The 21,924-nt window shown below is 36.8% G+C and overlaps 1 protein-coding gene across 4 annotated transcripts in view; it reads left to right on the top strand.

Annotated features, from left to right (window-relative positions):
- NUBPL (NUBP iron-sulfur cluster assembly factor, mitochondrial) overlaps positions 1-21,924 on the top strand; it is a 438,815-nt gene that overhangs the window by 310,873 nt on the left and 106,018 nt on the right. For 3 of the 4 annotated variants that reach the window (XM_082384184.1, XM_082384183.1, XM_082384182.1), the window contains 2 exons: positions 13,707-13,827; positions 17,445-17,527. In XM_082384184.1, coding sequence (XP_082240310.1) covers positions 13,707-13,827; positions 17,445-17,527 — 204 coding nt within the window. The remainder of the gene's footprint in view (positions 1-13,706; positions 13,828-17,444; positions 17,528-21,924) is intronic. The other variant, XM_082384185.1, reaches the window with a different exon arrangement.

Below are 21,924 nucleotides of genomic sequence, written 5' to 3'. Positions count from 1 at the left end.
CCATTATGGTGCAGGGGCCCTAAATTCTGAGGGACATGAGAACACTTTTCTCTGGGCTATCAAGGAAAGTTTTCATGGAAAAGCCATGTTTTTTGTTTGTTTGTTTGTTTGTTTTTAATGTCCCTGTAATTTTGTACATGCTGGTCCCTTCCCTGAGAAGCCATTGTCAGTTCATATTCATTTTTCAAATCCCTGCTCAGGCATTACATCCTCTAGGAAGCTTTTCCCAAACTACCAGAAAAGGTTAATAATTTTTTCTCTGAACTACTTGAACATATATCTAGTTTGGCTCATATCCCACTACAAGTTTACCTGTCAGTCCCAACAGAAGAATGTGAGCTCTTGGAGGGCAAGAAACATGCCTTAAAATCCTTAAATGTTCACTACCTGGCATATAGCATGCATATGATGAATATTTCTTATACTGACATTTGACCTGGGATATAATGCCATCCACAGTCTGCTATTTCCACCTCAAGGCCGCTCTGACTGGCATTATCTCTGCCACAGGCAAACTGGTCGTCTTTCACTTCTGGAAGATTTCCATAGTTTCTCTTCTCATGGACTTCAGCATGCTGTTTGCCCATCTGAGAACGCTTTACCCTCACTTTTCACCTGTAGCTCCTTTTTATCCTTTGGTGCTTAGATTGAACAGCTCTTTCTCTGGGGGACTTACCCTGACCCTGTTGACTAGGTAAGCTCTTTCTAGTGTATGATTTAGTAACACTCTGTTTCCCCTTTTGTAACTGCTTTCACATTTTGTCAGTACTTTCACATTTATAGTGCCATAAGGTCAGCTCCAACCACTGATCCCCTTGTGTGTTCAGAACATATAGCTGCTCACTAAATATATACTGAATGAATGAGTGGAGGAGGATTTTCATAGGTATATCACAGGACTGGGGGAAGGACAGAATTCAGTCTGAAAAGAATCAGGAAATCACAGGTGTTCAGGGTTGTTCAGTTTGTCTATAGCTGAAGTGATATGTTTGGATATGTCTTTGCTAGGCCTAGGTTTAGTCAAGCTTTAGACACTAGACTAAGAAATTTGGACATTCTTCTTGAGATTTTTAGAGGCGTCCGTAAAGAATGCTGGATAGGAAATAGACAGAATGGAGCTTTAAGGGCTTCCCTGGTGGCGCAGTGGTTGAGAATCTGCCTGCCAATGCAGGGGACACGGGTTCGAGCCCTGGTCTGGGAGGATCCCACATGCCGCGGAGCAACTAGGCCCGTGTGCCACAATTACTGAGCCTGCGCGTCTGGAGCCTGTGCTCCGCAACAAGAGAGGCTGCGATAATGAGAGGCCCGTGCACCGCGATGAAGAGTGGCCCCCACCTGCCGCAGCTAGAGAAAGCCCTCACACAGAAACGAAGACCCAACACAGCCATAAATAAATAAAAATAAAAAAATAAAGATACATGAAATTGCTAAAAAAAAAAAAAAAAAAAAAAGAATGGAGCTTTAAAAGGATTTAATCTGATGGAGATGAATAGAAAGAATAGGAGCCAGGAGAGTGCGGAGGCAGTAAGGAAGCATTAGCAATGGTCACAGTCATTCACAGTGCAGGTTGTGATCCACAGATGAGTCAGGAAATCAATTCACTGAGAGATGTAACCAAAGTTTTTAAACAATATCAGGGTAAATTGCCCTTAGGAAGAGAAAGTGTTATTTCATAGGGATATGGTCTCAGTCATAAACATATAAACGTGTGTTTTTGTATCAGATCAAGCTGTCAAATATTTTTCTTATAAGGCAGTTTTAATAAGTTGGGAAAACACTAGTGTAGGTGATAGGCAGTAAGGGTCTGATTTAGAGTAATGGCAATGAAAATGGAAAGGGAAATAAATGTAATTGACATTTTGAAAGAAGAATAGACAGACTTGGCAATTGATTACATAGAGTAGGGTGGTTAGAAAAAAAAAGGCAGAAATCAAAGGGATTTTGAGAGTTATGCTGCCGTTAATAAATCTACCAGGAGCTAGTTTTTCACTCAGGTTGACAGTGAACTAGAAATAAGAGGTTAGATTCTCAGTCACAAATCCCTGCCCTATTCTCTAAGGGTTGTGATTTAAAACTGTTTGGCAAGGAAGAGACTGGTAGAGAAAATGATTTGGTGTTGGCCTTTTTAGTACTATTCACATCACATGATATATGTGACTGTCCCTTCTCCTCACCGAACCAGATTTTTTATTTATCTGTATATTTGTAGCCTCTTATACACAGATTTTTTAAAGCACATAGAGAGCTATATTCTTTAAGTATATCTTTTATGGTTGCAAATTAAATTTCATTAGAAATTGTATTATAATTTTAAGACAATAGGGTACAGCTTACAGAGGCATTTTTACATAGTAGTTAAGAAGGGTGAGCTCAGGAGTCTGAATGCTAGAGTCCAAATCCTAGATCTGTCACTTTGTAGCAGTATGACCTGAGCAAGTTACTTAATCTGTGCCTCAGTTTTCTCATTCATAATATGGGAATTATAATAGTATTTCCCTCAGAGGGTTGAGGTGAGAAATAAGTGAGGGCTTAGTACAGTGTTTGGTACAACCTAAACACTCGATGTCAATATAATGTTATATAATTAATGTTTCTTATTATAATTGCTATCATGAAACATAAATTTATAGTTCATAGGTGTTTTTGTATTTGACCTAGGTATTTTGACTAGTCTTTTTATTTGCTAATAAGAATTTTAGCAAGAAATTTTTTTAAATTTAGATAAATAGTGTCTTTGAGATCTCCTTAATTCTTGAGTATTAGTTGAGCCTAAATTGTTCTCTAGATTTATTAAGTTGTTAAAGTTATTTAGAGTCTAAAAATCTGCATTATTTAAAATTTGCATTATTTAATGTCAGCTAACTGCTGTCACAAGTAGACCTCAAAATTTATAATGATGCAAATATAATAGACGCTTATTTCTTGCTCATGTAACAGTACTAGTATATGAACAGGTGAGCATGGTGGCTTTCTTCCACAAAGTCATTTAGGCTGTTGGAGCCTCTGCCATTTTAAAATGTGACTTCTAAGGTCACCATTGGGCCATCCTCATTTGAGCTAGCCAGAAGAGAAAGACAGTACAGAGGGGTGTCATGGGAGCTTTTTATGGATGAGGCCTGGTTGTGGCACACGTACTTACACTCTCATTCCCCCAACTAAAACTCTGTTATGTGATCACAGTCATGTTTCTCAAGGAGCCTGAGAAACATGGGTTAGCTATGTGCTAAGCAAGAAAGATGAGACCATGGATTTTGGTGAGCAGCTAGCTGTCTGTGCTATAGTTGACGTGGCAACAAATATATTAAAGCCTAATGCTGGTCACTGGACTTTTTTTTTTCTTATAATTAATTTTGAAAATTCTAGGGACTTCCCTGGTGGTTCAGTGGTTAAGAATCCACCTGCCAATGCAGGGGACACGGGTTCGAGCCCTGGTCCGGGAAGATCCCACATGCCGCAAAGCAACTAAGCCTGTGAGCCACAGCTACTGAGCCCACATGCCGCAACTACTGAAGCCCATGCACCTAGAGCCCGTGCTCCACAGCAAGAGAAGCCACCGCAATGAGAAGCCTCACACCCCAACGAAGAGTAGCCCCCACTCGCCGCAACTAGAGAAAGCCTGTGCGCAGCAGCGAAGACCCAACACAGCCAAAAAAAAAAAAAGAGAGAGAGAGAAAATTCTATAACTATTTCAGCCTTGAAAATAGTTAATTATTTTATAAAAGAGAGATAGGAATTTTGCTTTTGTCTTTAGCCAGCAGGTTTTCTTTTCCTGCTGGCTAAAAACAAAAAAGCAAAGAGTCCTACTGCGGTGTGGACTTTGTGGTATTTATTTGTAAGGGTTAATGATTATACTGTCTCCTAAGAAAAATTAGGTGATCTTAGAACCTAAAATAGTTGATTCTTATCAATGTTTTCTTTCCGTTTTCCATTTTTATTACCAAAGACCCTACAAGTTGTTCTTAGTGATGAGGATCAGAATTGTAGTTTATTCTTTTTCTGGCACAGTAACCATTCTTGGCAGTAGGTTATCCATTTGGACCAGGAGTTTCACATCTTCACCCTTGAACGCCTTCAAAACTTATGTGTTCATCATATCTGTCTTGGAGCTTGTTCAGCATCTAGTTTGTCTTTTGGACCCCTAAAGTTCTATTTTCTTTAATACCTCAAGCCTATCTACCTTACAAAACGATTTAGAAATAGGTAATCTTACATAAAAATGGAGGCAAGTGACATTTATTCTTTTCATCCTTGAGCATAGTTTTTTCCTCTCCGATCATCAAGTTGTCTCACTTGATTCTTTGGGAAATTTAACACCTTTGATGTATTTAGAGAATCTTTCATTATTGGCTTTGCAGGCCTTGGAAGGTGCTGTTAGTATTCTTTCTAGGAACACTATTTATTAGTTTGCACGTGATGTATCGCATGTGGCTTCCTTCTTCACAATTGGGTAATCTTTCCACTTTTGAAAAATGACTTTTCTTCAGTGACAACTTGTAAGACTGGGTAGGTAGCGTTCTGCATCTCGGCCATAGTTGCATCTTAGAGACTGAAGGTGTTTGCTCATTTTTGTCTTTCTCTAGCATCTCTCAGAAGTCCATATATGCTTTAAACGGGAATGCTGTTCTATGTGATTTACATGAATTAAACTAATCTAACCCTCACAACAGCCCTGTGAAGTAGTAACATTATTTTCCCCATTTTGCAGATGAGGAAACTGTAGTACAGAGAGACTAAATAATTCGCATAAGGCTACCCATCTGTTTAGTGGGCCTCTGGGATCCTATCCTAAATGGTCTGCTTTCCAGAGCCCACATTCTTAATTGCTATTTCTGTGGGTTATCTAGAGTTGAGGTTTAGTAATGTGAATGTCGTAGAATATCACAGCATGAGAGATTAAGAGGAGTCTCCTTTAAATTTGCTTTCCTTTGGGGTCCTGATTCCCTAGGGCAAGTAAAGACAGAAAATTGGTGGATTGAAAAATGGGGAGGAGTTAAGGGGACCATAGGTTCTGTTGACAGTCAGGAGAGGTATTCTGAGGGTGTTAAGGGAAAGGGGAGTTTCATAGCCAGGAGAAGGGAATGATGTCTGAGGCTCAGCTGCATCAGTGAATGATGAAGATGGTTCACATCAGGTCTTCCCTTATAACTGTGCTCTTAATTACTATTTTAAATCTCCCCACTGAACTGGATTGATTGGTCAATAGTTTTAGGCCATCTAGTTCCATGAACAAAATCCTTCAGTTCATTTACTTGTCATCTGGTTTTGTGACTTCCACACATAGACCCAGCTGATTTGAATTTTGGCTCTGTTATTCACTAACTGTGTGACCTTGAGCAAATAATTTAGCTTAAGTGTTTCGTGACCCATCTCACAGGTCGTTGTGGCAGTTAAGTGAGATTACATGTACAGTACTTTGCATAGGTCTTAGCACATGACATTGTGAAGGGTAGCTCTGAATGTTATTGTTACAGTGGTAGGTTTTAGAGATCATTACAATCCCTCATTTTAGAATTCAAGGCATGGAGAAGTTAAGTTGTACTTCATGGATCCAGAGGTAGTTAGTTGGTCACTGAGAGGAGAATGAATGCAGGCCTCCCCATTAATTGTTTTTTCCATTACCAGACTACTTCTGAAAGAGAAACAAGAACACCCATCTCATTTTTTTAAATTATAATATCTGTACACACGCTTCAAGGAATATACCAAAAACTGGTTCAAGGCTAATGGAGAACTGAAAAACACTTGTGAATCTAATCAATTTCATTTGTTATTATTCATTCTCTGTTTAACAGTGAGTTTTTCCTCTTCATTTTTTCTTAAATCATAGCTCTTAATCCTTGTGACAGGTTCCAACCGGCAAGAATTTAACCTGATTGTAACCTTGAAAAATTGGATTATATAGTAACCTGAAAATCTTGCTTGTTACTTACCTGAATCTGGGTTTAAAATGCCAAGAAGAAATTAAAATTGGGGCCTTTTGAGCCTGCTTAATTCAATACATTTAGACACAAAAATCCAGTATTTCAGGGCAATGTTGATATTTCAAGACAGTCAATTTTTTAAAAGTTAATAAAAGAAGTATTCTCCTGAGCAAGTGATGGATTAGAATAATGTAAGAATAACATGCTAAAGGTTTGTGGTGGCTGATGTTAGACAGGCACGTAGCATTTACTTTTTTCAGTAAAACCAGCTGAGGTAAAAAGAAAAAAGGATCTTATACTTTGATGAGACATTAAAAAATGATTGAGCACGCTTACAGCTGCGTCTCAGTGGTATTATGTAAATTAAGCTGTGGCAAAGCAACTGTTTTCTAATGTTTCTACGATCAAAGGATGCACAAAATAGCTCTACAATAAACACAAACAGCTTAGCAACATATAAAGTATTCACACAATATAAGGCTTTTTGGGGGAGTGAGGGTAGGGGGTGGTCGTGTAGATATGTATTCTTTCCTATTTAAAAGAAGAATTTTTATGAATAACATTGTAATATGGGCATTATAATCTTCTTTCTTATTACGTTAGCTCCCCCTGTTCAAAAATAATTGATTATAGAGGACTGCTCGTAAATGAAGAGGGCAGTGTTTTCTAATCTTTTTAATACTGAAAGCTCTCTTTTAAATTTTCTTCCAGCTAACCCCATGTTTTGAAAAAGTTGTTCAGCCACATAGTCTGCATATCTTAAGAAGTAATTTATTTTCTCTTTTCTAGTTAAATATACGTGTGTGTATGACTGTTGTATGAGCTTCTGAACAGAAAGAGATAACCACACATGAGTGTTAGCATACTCAGCTGATGTAATTTCAACTAAAAGCAAAGAAACTTGACAGTTTATCTGTCCTGAATAGTCTTAAAGGTAAATGTTTCATTTCTGTTCAATTTTTTAAAATATTCATAAATCACAGACCCTGATAATTTTTTTTTTGCATCTTTAGGACCTTAGAACAACATTAGGTAGGAGAACTATCAAAATAAGTTCTACAGTCAGCCTTTAGTTGTCAACAGCAGCACTGTCCAAGAGAAATATAATTCAAGCCACAAATGTGATTTTAAAGTTTTTAGTAGCCTTTTTTTTAAAAATAGAAAAAGGTGAAGTTAATTTTAATAGTATACTTAACTAAGTATATTGAAAATACTGTCATTTCAGCATGAAATCAATATAAAAATTGAGAATCAAGCAAAAAGGAATTGCATTTAAAAATACTAGGAGGGCTTCCCTGGTGACGCAGTGGTTGGGAGTCTGCCTGCCAATGCAGGGGACACGGGTACGAGCCCTGGTCTGGGAAGATCCCACATGCCGCGGAGCAACTAGGCCCGTGAGCCACAATTACTGAGCCTGCGCGTCTGGAGCCTGTGCTCCGCAACAAGAGAGGCCGCGATAGTGAGAGGCCCGCGCACCGCGATGAAGAGTGGCCCCCACTTGCCGCAACTAGAGAAAGCCCTCGCACAGAAACGAAGACCCAACACAGCCATAAATAAATAAATAAACCCAAAGTTTAAAAAAAAAAAAAATACTAGGAATTCTGACAATTCAGTAGGAAAAGAACCACATAATCAATGGAAAAAATAGACAAGAGACCTGAAGAGATACTTCACAGAGCAGAATATACAAATGACCAATAATCATGTAAAAATATGCTTAACTTCCTTACTAATTTTGGCAACACAAAACCACAGTGCACAGGAGAGCTGGGCACAGAGGCAGAATGAGAACAAACTGGAATGCACCTGTACCTCTGCACACTTCTGTCACCACCTCTGCCCACAGGAAACCTTTAGACTGTAAGGCCTAAGCCTACACCTTCTCTTTCCAAATCTCATGCCACTTTACCTGTGGTGAACTTTAACCAGGAGCCATGTAAGGAAGGAGATTCTAGGAAATATAGTTCCTGGTATAAACAGATTGACAATTGAAAATCCAGCATAATGAGGTACTACTCCATACTTACTATACTTGCCAAAATGAAAAAAGCCTGATGACACCAAATGTTGATGAAGCTGTGGCATAGCTGGAGTTCTCATTCATTTGCTAGTGGGAGTATTAATTGGTAGAACTTTATTGGAAAACTGGCGTTTTTTTAATTAAAGTTAAATATGCATAACCTAATACCCATCAAAAAAGACATGTATTAAAACGTTCGTAGAAGCATTGTTTATAAAAATCTGGAAACAACACGGATGATCTAACAAGAGAATGCATAACTGTGATATAGTCATCATGGAATCTTAGGACTCACTGAAAATGAACTACAGATGTACGTGGTTTAGCTGGATGAATCATACAGACACAAAAGAATACATTGCATTATTACATTCATATCAAATTCAAGACAACAAAATTAATTTATGGTGTTAGAAATCAGGTTGTTAGTTTATACTTTTGGCAACGTTTCGGAGAGTATACAAGGAGACTTCTAGGGTGCTGGCAATGTTTTATGGACAGCATCATGGTAACATGGGCCTACTTTATGATAAGTCCATTCAGTCATGCACTTGTGATTTGTGTACTTTTTGTGCGTATTCATGATACACTTCAATGAAAAAGCTTAGAGAATAGCTTGTAAACTCTAAAAAATTATTGAGATATTTTACATTCTTTTACTTATACTAAGTCTTTGATATCCAGTGTGTATTTTACACTTACAGCACATCCCAATTCAGATTAGCCACATTTCGAGTGTTCAGTAGCCACATGTGAACTAGTGGCTACCTTATTAGACATTGATGGTCTAGAACGCCATCATTTCAGGGCTCTCTGGGCTTAGGCTTTTATTTCAGTTCTTTCCTTGGAGTGTCACGTGGAAAGAATAGGGGATTGTTCTTCCCAAAGACTTCATCTTAGTTTTACTGCAACCTCTCTGTTTTTATAGAATATTTTCTGTTTAAAACAGACAGTTATTTTTGTGTGCAGGTTCACAAGATGCCCAATAAAACATCATCTTGATTATTTGTTCTTATTGCTTTATTGGCCACTGTTCACATGACCACCTTTTTTTAAAGCAGACATTTTATTGAAGTCTGATACACATACACAAAAGGGCATAAATTTTGAGTGTACATAGCTCAATGAATTTTTGCAAAGTGAACACACCCATTGCTTGTATTCAAGAAGCAGAACATTACCAGCACCCCGGAAGCTCCTGCCTTGTGCCACCTTCTGATCACTACCCCCAAAGCGGAACCCAAATTATAACACCATAGATTAGTTTTATCTGTCTGTGCACTTAACATAAATGGAATAATAAGTATATACTTTTGTGTAGCTTCTTTTGCCTAAAATTATGTTTGACAGCTTCACTCATACTGTTGATTGTAGCTATAGTTCTCTCCTTCTCATTGCTGTGTAGCATTCAATGGTGTGAATATACCACAATTTATTTGTCCATTTTACTGTTGATGGACATTTGCGTAGTTTTTCATTTTTGGATAATTAGTTATGAACACTTTTGTAATGTCTTTTGGTAACTGTTCACATTTTTTGTTAATGTATAACAGAGTGGAAATACTGTGCCTTAATATAGGCATATGTCACTTTAAGTAGATAACTACCAAACAGTTTTCCAAAATGGTGTACCACTTTACACTCCACTGAAGCTATGAGTTTTAGTTGTTCCATGACCTCACCAATATTTGGTATTTGGGTTTTCTTTTTTTTGGGGGGGGGGGTTAGGTTGTTGTAGTCATAAGGATGTTTTTCTGTTCTAATCAGGTCTTAAGCATAAACGTATGGTATCTCGTTGCGGTTCTAATTTGCATTTCCCTGATGATAATTAAAATTGAACACTTTTTCTCATGTTTGTTTGTCTTTGGATATCTTTTTTTATGAAGTTCCTGTTAAGTCTCTTGCCCATTTCTCTGTTGTATTATCTGATTTTTTTTTTCCTTATTGATTTGTAGGAATTCTTTGTATATTCTAGATAAAAGTCCTTTGTTATATATGTGTATTATAGATATCATCTTTTGCTCTATAGCTTGCCTTTTTACTCTCTTAATTATGTCTTCTGATAAGTTATTAATTTTAAAGTAGTCGAATTTAACAAAAAAATTTCATTTATGTTTAGTGCTTCTTTGTGTCCTGCTAGAAAAATCTTTGCCTGCCTCCAAGGTTATAAGTTTATTTTGCTGTTTTCTTCCAAATGTGTTTCGTTTTATCTTTCATATTAGCTCTACAACCCATCTGTAATTAATATTTGTGTATGGTGTGAGATAGAAGGTTAAGATTCCTTATTTTCCATATGGATATCCAATTAACATTGCAGCACTGTGTCATCTCTATTATAAATTAGTGAATTCCATGTGTGAGTCTCTTCTGGGCTCACTCTTCTGTTCCATTACAACTTTTTGTTTTTAAGGAAAGTGGTATTTGTGTGGGAAGTTTTTGAGATGAAGGAATTCTAGAGTTAAGAGGAACTACTTTGTTCAGGGTAACCTAGGAAGCAGTATTAGGGCATTTATCCTTTAACTAGAAGAATAGTATCAGTAATAGAGCCAAGCTTATCACAACCTCTTAATTTCAAACATACAGAGGGTTGTTTATCTCTAAATTGTTTTGATTATACATGCTTATCAATAAATGATGTTTGAAAATATATATATAATTATAGATATAGAGATTCTATCATGTATACTGTATATAGACATATAATAAATTATATAAATATATAGATATATAATATAAATTATCTGTACCTATATATAGATTTTATAATGTACACTATATATAAATACATATTGTAAATTCTACGTATCTATATATAGTACACGTTTATTACTGTACTAATAAGTTATTTTCATTATAACACACACACAAAATTAGAATTAAAAAGGAAATCATAAGGAAGAAATAGAAATTTTAATACTTACTTCTTACACCCCTGTGTCAGCCAGTATGGGCTGGATTATGTGTACTAACAAGCCTCAAATTTCAGTGGCTTAAAACAACATGAGTTTATTTCTCTCATGCTACACGTCCATTATGGTTTGGCTTTAACACTCCTCTGCATTGTTCTTACTCTGGCACCCAGGCTGATGGAGCAGCCACTTTCTGGAAGCTTGCTAGTCCCAGGGACAGAGGGAAACATAATGGGGAATTAGCACTTAAAGCTTCTGCCTAGATGTGACACATGTCACTTCAGCTCACATTTCATCGTCCAGAACAAGTTACGTGTCCTCACCTAACTGCAAAGAAGAAAAATGCTAACCTTGTGCCCAGGAGAAAAATCCTATGCAGAGAACTGTGCAGGAGGAGACCTAGAGTATTTTAGACAGCACTAAAAACGATCACCTCTGAAATGACTGATTTCGCCCTGGATTTGTGTTTGTCTAAGAAAATAAACACACAAAGACAAGTCCTTTTAGCTTTTCCATTCCATGTTGTTTTTAAAACTCTACAGTCCTGAGAAATGAGTCTCCTACAACTATAGGCACAGTGGTCTCTCTTGCTTAAAACCCTTCAGTGGTGTCTCTGTACTCATACAACCCAGACACTAAACATGGCCTGCAAGCCTACCTTTCGCCTCATCTCGCACCACTCACCCCATACCTCAACTATACTGCCTTTCAGTTCCTTGAAGGAGACAGGAGACATGCTCCTACTTCTGTCTTGAGTGTGTTTCCTCCCTTTCTCCTTGTTTTTACCTGCTTATTCTTTAACTGTTAGATCAGACATTTCCTGCAGGAAGTCCTCTGTGACTCCAGGGTAGATAGAGTCCTCTCTTTTCTACAGTCTCATAATACTCTGTACTTTGCTTCTAGAGAAGCTGTTCCAGTTTTTAAAATACATTTTTGCACTAATTTTTCAATCTGTTTCTCCAGTTAGCGTGCAAGCTCCAAGCCTGTTTTGCTCACCACTATATGCTACTCCTTGTGTTTAGCCTAGTTACTGGCATATGATAGGATGTCATTAAAGAGTTTGGTGATAGTCTTATGTCTGTGACATGTATGTAGTCTATATAGAGAATGTCTGAGACATTTATACAGTCCATAGTGAACGATTTAATAATAAGCTAATCACAAACAAACTGCAAATATACTCTTGCTCAATGCCTCTATATCTTGGGAAGTCTAAGAGATTCCAGAGAAGGAATACTTCTCCCATTCTCTCTGGATTAGAATATACCCTCACTTAAATTTTCACGTTGTGTTTCTCCTTTTCCCACTTCTCGAGTGATATTTTTACATTAAAGCTGAAAGCCTTACAGTTAGGGGGTATATCACATTTAACATAAATGGCAGTAAAACTGCCCAAGTAATGAGTGTATTATATAGACATAGTGAATAAAATAAGCTGTGTGGTATTTAGCTAGGTTTTCCTCTAACTTTCTGAAGATGGTACTGAATTACCAGAACACAGTGTGATTTATTTTTTGTGATACTTTGCATCAGCAAAAGGGCATATAATATTTGGAAAATGCTTACCTACAAACGCATGTCCCTCACTATTTGCCTTCATGTACATGTGTTGTAGAAAACCTTAGTCTTTCCTGTTTCTCTTTTCAGAAAGACTAACAAATTTGATCACCTTCTTATTTATATGTTTCATTGTGGACTATCGGTGCTATTCTGCATTTAAAATGCAAATGTTCTAATAGAGATATCTCCCATAATGATAATCTTATTGGTGGGATTGATAGGATGATACAGACATTATTATCTCTAAGCCTCTGATAGTTGTTTTCCCCATTTTTATTCTAGAAGAGAACCACGGCTTCCCATCAATAAGAAGTAAGATTAAAAGGATCATGAATAAGGATTATATTTGCAGAACCTGTCTATTTATTCAACAAATGTTTATGAAGTATCTAGTTTGTGCCAGAAGTTGGGGAAACTCAGAAAGAGATGGACACTTTGTATATAGCTTTAATTTTTTGCTTTGAACAATAACATTTTGATAAGAGCTGAGTTTCAGTATTTTGCTGGCTGTGTCAGTTTTCTCACCTATAGAAAGGAGATGATAAAAACCCATCTCATAAAGTTCTGTGAGGAGTAAATAAGATAGTGCATATAAAGCACTTATCCCAGTGCCTGACATAGAATAAGCGCTCAGTATGTGTTAGCTGTTATTTACTGTGAGGCTTTGTCCACAGTTAGCTTCTTAACTATTTCTTTTCCTGTGTTTCTTCCTGCTATTTTTCCCATGTTGCCCTCAGAAGTGAATTTCTAAAACGTACATCTTATTGTGTATCACTGCTGCTTTGGTACCATCTCTGTTGTCTCAAGAAGAAAGTCTCAAATACAGGGATGGCATTTGGCACCTTACCATCTGACCCTGACCTTTCTTACCAAACTAGCTTCTGCCTTGGCAGCTTACTGGGTTGCAGCCCATATAGGCCATACAAGTTGTAGTCTGCTGCCTTGGCTTATGCTCTTTCTTCTGCCTAGAATTCCTGCTGTAGGCCTCAACCCCTCTTCTCACACTCAACCTGAAGAAGCAATTCTCTATGGGCAACTCAGAGGTCCCTCTCATTCTTCCCAAACAGAATTTTTTGATCCCTGTCATTTATAACTCTTTAGCATTTATCTCATTATTAGAGTTAATGACATGTGTCTTGCTCTCCCACCAGCTTGAGTTCCTTGAGAGCAGAGACCATAACTTATTCATTATTGTATCACTGGAACCTAGTAGGCATGCAGTAAAAACTTGTTGAAATAATGGATTGAAACTTGGTTTAATTTTGTTTTGATTTCAGTGTGTCTTTATTATTCTAGGTTCTGGGCCTTGTCCAAAATATGAGTGTTTTCCAGTGTCCAAAATGTAAACACAAAACTCATATATTTGGTGCTGATGGTGCAAGGAGACTAGCACGGACCCTTGATCTTGATATTCTAGGTAAGACCACAGGATATTCTTTTGTAAAGGAAATGGCATGGTGATGAAGAATGTCTTAAAAAAGGATGAATTGCTTTTGGCTTTGTGTTTTAAATTGTTAGTATAGCACAGTTCTGTGTGTTAACCTTTCTTTGGCTTTTTGTGATACTTCATTAGTGGAAGGCTTTTTGAATAGGGGGTTTGTTCTGCCAATTATGATAACTCTTGCTATAGATAAAAACTGCCTATAACTTGAATTTGAGAGGAGAGTTTTGTGGTTTGAGTACTGTGATTTGAAGCCCACATTTTAAATAATGATCATCAGTTTGTTTGCTAAGTTGGAAAGACAGCTCTCAGTATAAGCAGATATATACAGAAATACCTGTTCTGTATGTTGTAGCAACCTTTGGAAGTGTCAGTTCTTGGTATGTGTGAAGAAATGCCTTCCTGATCAGTTCTGAATTTATTAGTCCTTTTGCTGTAGAAAACAGTATTTTCTGTTTTCTGTAATCTTTTTATATGTAACCTTTTTATTCTGTAATCTTTTTATGCCATGTCTATAAAATATGACACTTGAAATTTACACTGTCTATACAGTTCATGTTACTGAATTGAAGGATTCATTAGTGTTTTGAGGAGAAGTAAAATCATGTGTTAAAGGAGCAAAACACAGATTTTAGATAAAACATGTTTTGTAACAAATCCAAAAGCAACTTAATGGACTTTTTAGGAAACATGTTTTGATATTCTACTATGAGTTGTTTTTTTTTTTTTTTTCTTAATTAATTAATTATTTATTTATTTAATTTTTGGCTGCATTGGGTCTTCGTTGCTGCCTGTGGGCTTTCTCTAGTTGCGGGGAGCGGGGGCTACTCTTCATTGTGGTGCATGGGCTTCTCATTGCGGTGGCTTCTCTTGTTGCAGAGCACGGGCTCTAGGCTCATGGACTTCAGTAGTTGTGGCTTGTGGGGTCTAGGCTCACAGGCTTCAGTAGTTGTGCCACACAGGCTTAGTTGCTCCACGGCATGTGGGATCTTCCCGGACCAGGGCTCGAACCCGTGTTCCCTGCATTGGCAGGCGGATTCTTAATTAACCACTGTGCCACCAGGGAAGTCCCTACTTACGAGTTTCTGTTCTGAGCAAAGGCAGATGTTAGATGCTAAATAAGGGAGGCATAGAGTGAATTATTAGTTTAGGGTAGTTAACAATTAAGATCCCTTAAAGATCAAGGAGTTTCAAAACATTCTTTATTATAATTAAGTTTCTAAAAGTTGATGTTAAATGTATTATTGTTTTTATGCATTTGTACTAAAGCAGCTACCACAGTACCAGGTGAATACTAATGATATATTTTGATACATTGTTATAATTATAGCTACTAATTATATTCTGCAACAGTTTTTCATTTAACCTAGGAAGTTCAATTTCCCAAATCTGCATAATAACATAACAGATTGACATTCACTTATATAATAAAGTAAATGTGAATTATAATGACGTTATTGAATTACGCTGACAGTATTATAATTCCCTAATTTATGAATGGGTGGTATGATTTTGTAAGTCAGTTATTTAGAATTTGAAACATGTCTCCTAGAGAAACAATTTCACATATGGAAGATACATTTTAACTAACAGCTCACAAGTGTAATCAGAAAATCAGAAACACTGATTACTGATCACAGAAAGTGGGTAGTGCTATAGACTGCTGTATCTAAAAGTGTTATGGGAAAAATAATTTAAAGTTCTAATGTAGAGCACATCTCCTCCTTTTAATGTGGTCATGGGACCCAGAGGGATCTCCCATGAACTGGAGCAGGGGCTCTGATGATGAAGAGGTTGGAATTGGGAATGAGGAACTGAAATCAGGGAAAGAACTCTCACAGCTATGGCCTCCTGGCTGGGTGAAACCCCCAGGACCCTTTACTGACTCTCTGGCTGCCTCTTATTTTCACCCATGTGCCTGTGTTTCAAATGATTATTTGGTAAAATGGCTCTTCAGAACTTTATCCATATTCACCTACAGGGACAGTTTGTACATAGTAGTTAAAGCTCTCAGATCATGCCACAGAAACCCCTTTAACTTATGTCTCTGAAATGTGCTTCCTTCAGCCCTAACCCCTCAAAAATACTTTTCAAGGCCAGGCTGAACCTCACCCACTCTCATTACCTTTACTCCTTTTTATCCTTCTCTGTGTACGATTGTTAGCCCATTACTGCTCTCACTGTGCCACCTGTTTTCTAACAAGATTTTCATCTTTCTTGTTCTACTCTTCTGCAGATTGTGAGTCTCTGGAGGGCAGAAGTGATGTCACTAGGTGGCTATAAAATGGAGAAGGTTTTACTTTTTTTTCTTTCATTACTGCAGTAGAAATGAAAGCATTCAGGATTCTTTACTATATAATGGCAGTTCATAAATCAAGAGAAAAAACTTTGTGGGTTTCTAAGTATTTTCTGTAATATCTTCTCCTGCCTGCCCCTGTGATAGGTTCCTACAGTCTAAAGTTGATCTGTAGAACAGACATCAAATTTACTGAAAAGCTGGTCTTTAAATGGTTACTGAAGTATTCATGTATTTTGTCTATTGAACTTTTAGGAAAGAGTTAAAGAGTTGGTTAAGATCTCACAATTTGCTGGTAGGAGGAGCATGAAATATCTGTTCCTCCATGTAGCTCATAATATAAATTATAGTAGGTTTGTAATTTTGTAACACATTCTTCTGCATTATTTCCATTGCCTGGCATGGTGCTGAATGAATTCTTTATATAAAACACACACACACACATGCACACACACACGTTTTAATAACCTTTGGGTAGACTTGGAGTAGGTGTAAGAATGCTGAGTACCATGACAAGTCAACTCTTCTACTCCTTTTACTGCATTTTTAATCTCAGCCTTTTGAAAGGCTTCATTTGTGATGGTGTGGTAGAAAGAGTCAATTGGATGATGGATCAGAGCATTTTTCCTCTAAATCCTACTACCTAATATATCCTCAGGGAAGACACATATCCTCTCTGACCTCAAGTCTGTATATTGGGGGTTCTTATATATTTTCTGAGAGCTCATCAAGCTCACAAGTTATATATAATGCTATATAGATTAATACATAATAAAAGAAAAATAATTCTATCTGATAAAGAGGCAGATAGTTGAAATAACAGGTCTGGCCTACTTTTCAGCAGTTCTCTTAGCTCAGTCATCTGCCATCAGGAAGATTATTTTGTTGGCTTTTTTTAAACTACTTTGCCACCCCATCTTTTCCTCTTCAATTTCCTCTTATTATGTGGCAAGATATGTCTATATCAGTTATTACAGGGAGAAAAATTTACAGATGTCTTCCAGGCCATTTGTTGCTGAAAGACTTCCAGCAAAGAATAAATCAGAGGCCTTATTCCATGATTGGCTGCCACACTGCTGTCATATATACATATGTGATCATGGAACTGCCCTCAAATGGAATATTTTGCCCCTAATTTTCATTTGAAATTTGTTTTTCAGAGATTTAGCAATTTGAGGATAGTCATAACTCAAGTTGATTCGAGTCGATTTGTTTCTTTCTGCAATTCAAAGAATTAAATTCCAAAAGCCTATATAAACTTTTGCGGTACTAATGGATATCTGGTGGGCTCTTTTAGGAGACATTCCCTTACATCTTAATATACGGGAAGCTTCAGATACAGGCCAGCCGATTGTGTTTTCACAGCCTGAAAGTGATGAGGTAAGTTATATTTCTAAATATGTATTTTAATTTCTTTTCACAGGTTATATACTTTTTGATGTATAGAAAGAAAGTTGGGGAGATCAAGTTTGTCTATTTGGAATGCATATGTTAAACAAAGATTAGTTAACTTATCCAAAGTATCTTTAAGTTACTATTTTATGTGGTAGACATACCAGTGCTGACTCTGAATTATCAACTGGACACGTTCACCTAGAAAGAATCATCACCCAACCAGTTTTTTCATGAAGAACACGAACAGTAAGCGCTTGTAGAGTTCTTATCTTGCTGGCTAGCAATATCTAACTGCCCGAGGTTATTATATTTCAGTATTAGAAGTTCAGCTGATTGTTGGGAGAAGGAAACCTAATACAAGAAAATATTGAGTTGGATATAGGGAAACTGTATATACCTTTAGAGACGGGATTTTCATTGCATTTATTTTAATAAATAAGATTGAGGAGGTGAGGTGGGAAAACTAGTAGTGTTTCATTAGTTAATATCATTGGGGATACGGTTGATAGATTTTCAAAGATTGCTGAAGCTTAATGCCTTTCAGCATAAATTCTTTAATTTTACTCCTTTTTAAAATAGAAATAAAATCAGCCATATATATCTCTTCTTTCCTAAGTAGCAGTTGCTATTTAAATTTGAAAGTGAGCCATCATCTGGTACATCAGTTTTGATGTAGTTTTTGTGCTCCTTTGCCAAACAGCCCCAATCAGTCTTTTAGTAGTTTCTTTTTTTTCCCGTATGTAATGAGTATAACTTTAGAGTACCATTATTTTGTCTGTCCATAACTACTACCCTTTTCATTCTAGTTTGCTTCCTCTAATCCCATGTGACCTGGAAAATAAAAGAGCCAAGCTTGGTTAGAGCTGTGAATAAAGTAAGGGCAAAACTGACAGTCAGGAGTCTCAGATTGGTAAAGTAGATTCATTCTGAATTATCTCTTTTAGGTGCCCAGAGCTCCTTTCTCTTTCTTAAGGGTTGGCAGTTATGGTATAGGTGATTGGGTTGCTGGGAATATGATCTCTGAGTAAATGTATTGTAGTACTTATCATTGTTTTTCTTTTCTCTGCCTTTTAGGTAATAAATGTTAAGTTTCCTTTTCAGTCTTTTCTTAGAAATCTTTCGGATAAGCAAAAACCATAACCTTTTATTGCTTTCATAGTTGAAGTCTGGCAATCCCAACTACCATAGGTGTACTTTATGCAGTGAATGAAAAGTTGTATGAAAATTGAGGGTTTTTTAAATTACACACTTTTAAATGCTTCCTGAGAACAGACTATTTAAAGACATTCTGTGGTGAATACAAATAATTACCTACTAGTTTATTCAATTATGAATTTACATTTTTAAATATTTTCCCACCTGTCCATTATTGCTTTTTTTCTTTGAGATTCTCCAAAAGCAAGAAACATTTCAAAAAGTTAAAGGAATGTAATATAACAGAGAGCATATAGCAACCATCAAAAGGTAATATGATTTAAAACTCTAAACAGCAGTGTTTGTAGAGTTTGTTGGAGTTACATGTTTTTAAAATCTCATTTACATTTACATAAACATTAGACCTATTATTTTGCTGTTGCTGGGTGACATTTATGGGAATGTGAGCAAGCTGCCTCTTTGGGGTTTAAGTTAGATTTGATTTGGTGAGGTCTCTGCTAAAGTAGTAAGAATTTCATGCACCACATCGTCAGCCTTACATGTGAAGACTTCTGCCTTATATATGAAGACTTCTGAGCAATTTTAAGATTTAGACATGTCCATGAAAAGGAAAAAAAATGGAGCCTTGTATTTATTTTGTTTCCATGGAAGTTATTGCTTCCTACTCTTAGATTGTAGACATTCATTATTATTAACCATCTTCCTAATAATAATAGCAGTTAGAGTATGCTAGACACTGTTAGACATTTATATACTTTCTATGCTCACAAGAACTTAATGTAATGTATAAATAGTCCGCATTTTGCAGATGAGGAAACTGAGGCTCATAGAAGCTAAATAATTTTCCCAAGGTCACAGAACTAATAAATGGCAAGATGTGATTAAAAGGCAAGTCTGTTCCTTCCAAATGTTGTTGTCTTTCCATTGTATCACCTTCTGGGTCCTCTACTAATAGCCGTGATTTCCTCAACTCCTTCTAAGAAGTGAGTACAGTACTTGAGTGTATTAAATACAATATATTATTTGATTCTCATAGCACATTTGTGAGACATGTATGATAATCTCCATTTCTCAGATGAAGAAGCAGAGATCCATTTATAGTAAGGAATTTGTCCAAGGTAGTACCAGAGGCTATTTCCACACTCAGCTCTGAAACCATAGCCCATGTATCCTCTTCCCGGTGCAGTATCTGCTTCCCTTCCTAATTAATTGCAAGATTACTTCAGTGTCTGTCTATTGTGTATATTTAGGCTAGCTTTCAGTTCACCTCCTTTTCATATCACAGAGATCTAGAGAAGAGGGTGGGCACACTCTGCTCCTCAAGTCCCACTGGTGTGCACAACCACAGGGCATAATACAGAGAGGATCCTAACCTGGGTCTGAGAATCCCCTGAAGTTATATCCGGAATGTATGAGTGTGTATTTTTCTGGGGAATCGAACAAGGGCTTTATTAGATTCTCAAAGAGGTCTCTGCATGAAAGGAAAAGCGTTGATCTGTATTAGCTTGGGGTTTCATTAAGAAGAATGCCACTTTCTAAGTGTGACCTTAGGCAAGTTCCCTCATGTCTCTGAACCTTTCTCTCCATCTGTAAATTGATATCATAATGAGAAGGATTAAATGAGATGATAATGTGAAAATACTTTGAAAAATGCCAAGTAGAATACAACTATGAGTATTTATGTCTTCTGAAATGTTCTGTATAAGATGCTATAATAATAAATGTCTTTCTTCTGCCCTTTATCAAAGGATTGAGTCCATTTATGCCCTTCCCCTTACGTAGCTTCAAGTAAATGTCACTCTTTGGTGGCATCTAAAAATCAGAGCAGAATTTGAATCATGAGATATGGGTAGAATTCTCAGCTTCAGTGTTAAAGATATTAAGTCCTAGATATTAGGAAGCTGTTGTTGAGTCCTGGAATCAGGATCCTTCTGGTTATTCTTATGGTGAATCTTACCTCCTGATAATCCCCTTCCCTTTTCCCCTATGAACTTAAATGGAAATACGCTCTCAGAAGCTGGTCACAGCCCTCTGAACAAATTCTGCCATATGCATGGAAGCTTAGTGCCCATTCTACCTGCATGTCTTCATTTAAAGAATGAAGGAAGTGTTTACTTGCCAACGTGATAAACTTCTGCAAAAGTTAATGGGACGGAATATGCAAAATTATTTGTTAATTGTTAGCCCCTTAGATTGATACTTTTTATTGTTTGCTTTTAGGGGTTTACTACAGGCAAATTTATTAATAAGTAAAAGTTTCATCTTTAGCTTTTTGTCTTCTTTCTAATTCCGCCTTCTCTTCTCCATCTTCCATCACTCCCTCCTCTCAGCACCAGGTTCCAGGGCTCTCATTCTCTGCCCATAAAATCTTTTAAAATTAGGCATTAGGGATTTAACTCTCCCAGTAATATTTAACTTTCAGAAGAGACAAACACTAAAAACACAGTGATTAATCAAAAGGTATGAAATGTGCTGACTTTGAGGCATCATTGGAAAAGTTGGGAAGGGTTACAGTACCAATTAAAAAGCTCCATCAGGCTTCTGCCTACTCAGCCAAAGGCCAGAACCTTCTGAATACGTGCACCACTGAGGAAAGGGGAGTAATTGAAACTCCAAATACAAGTAGTGTGAAATAGCCAGAGAAAGCAATAGAGGAAGGGAGAGAAAATGGACACTTTAGGATTCAGAACTCTTAAATTCAATAGCATTTCCTCTTGTTTGTGTAATTATAATTGTTCATTCAACTATATCTACCTTTTGCCTTTGATTGAGTCCAGGACACAGTGATGGACTCATGATTGACTATTAATTTTGTGGTTTCATTCTTTTTGTCAAGTGAAAATCTTAATATTGGTGTGTTAAAAGGTGTGCTATAAGATATTCCTGGTAAAGACGTTTAAATGTAAGTAGAAACTTTATTATCTTATCATTTCTGCATTATTACGTCATAGTCCTAATATGAAATGACTGTGTATGGAAAATTAGAACTTCAAATATTTAAAAACAAAGACAAAGGGAAAAGCTCTCCATAAAACTTCTGCACTTTGGTTGCCATCCCAGTTCCTTTACTTGGTAATGACAGAGCAGACAAATAAGATCCAGCTGTATTATCTGTGTCTCTAGATGGCCCAATGAAAGATCTTGAATAGGAGAGAAGGGTTAGTTCATGTAGAGTTGAGTTGGTGAGAAAGAGAGTATTAATAGTCTGAGAAATCTAAATCATATTT

This window comes from Balaenoptera borealis (assembly GCF_965194805.1).
Source record: "Balaenoptera borealis genome assembly, chromosome: 3".
Taxonomy (NCBI): Eukaryota; Metazoa; Chordata; class Mammalia; order Artiodactyla; family Balaenopteridae; genus Balaenoptera; species Balaenoptera borealis.
Note: the sequence above shows the minus strand (reverse complement) of the source record. Positions and strands in the feature narration are given on the sequence as shown.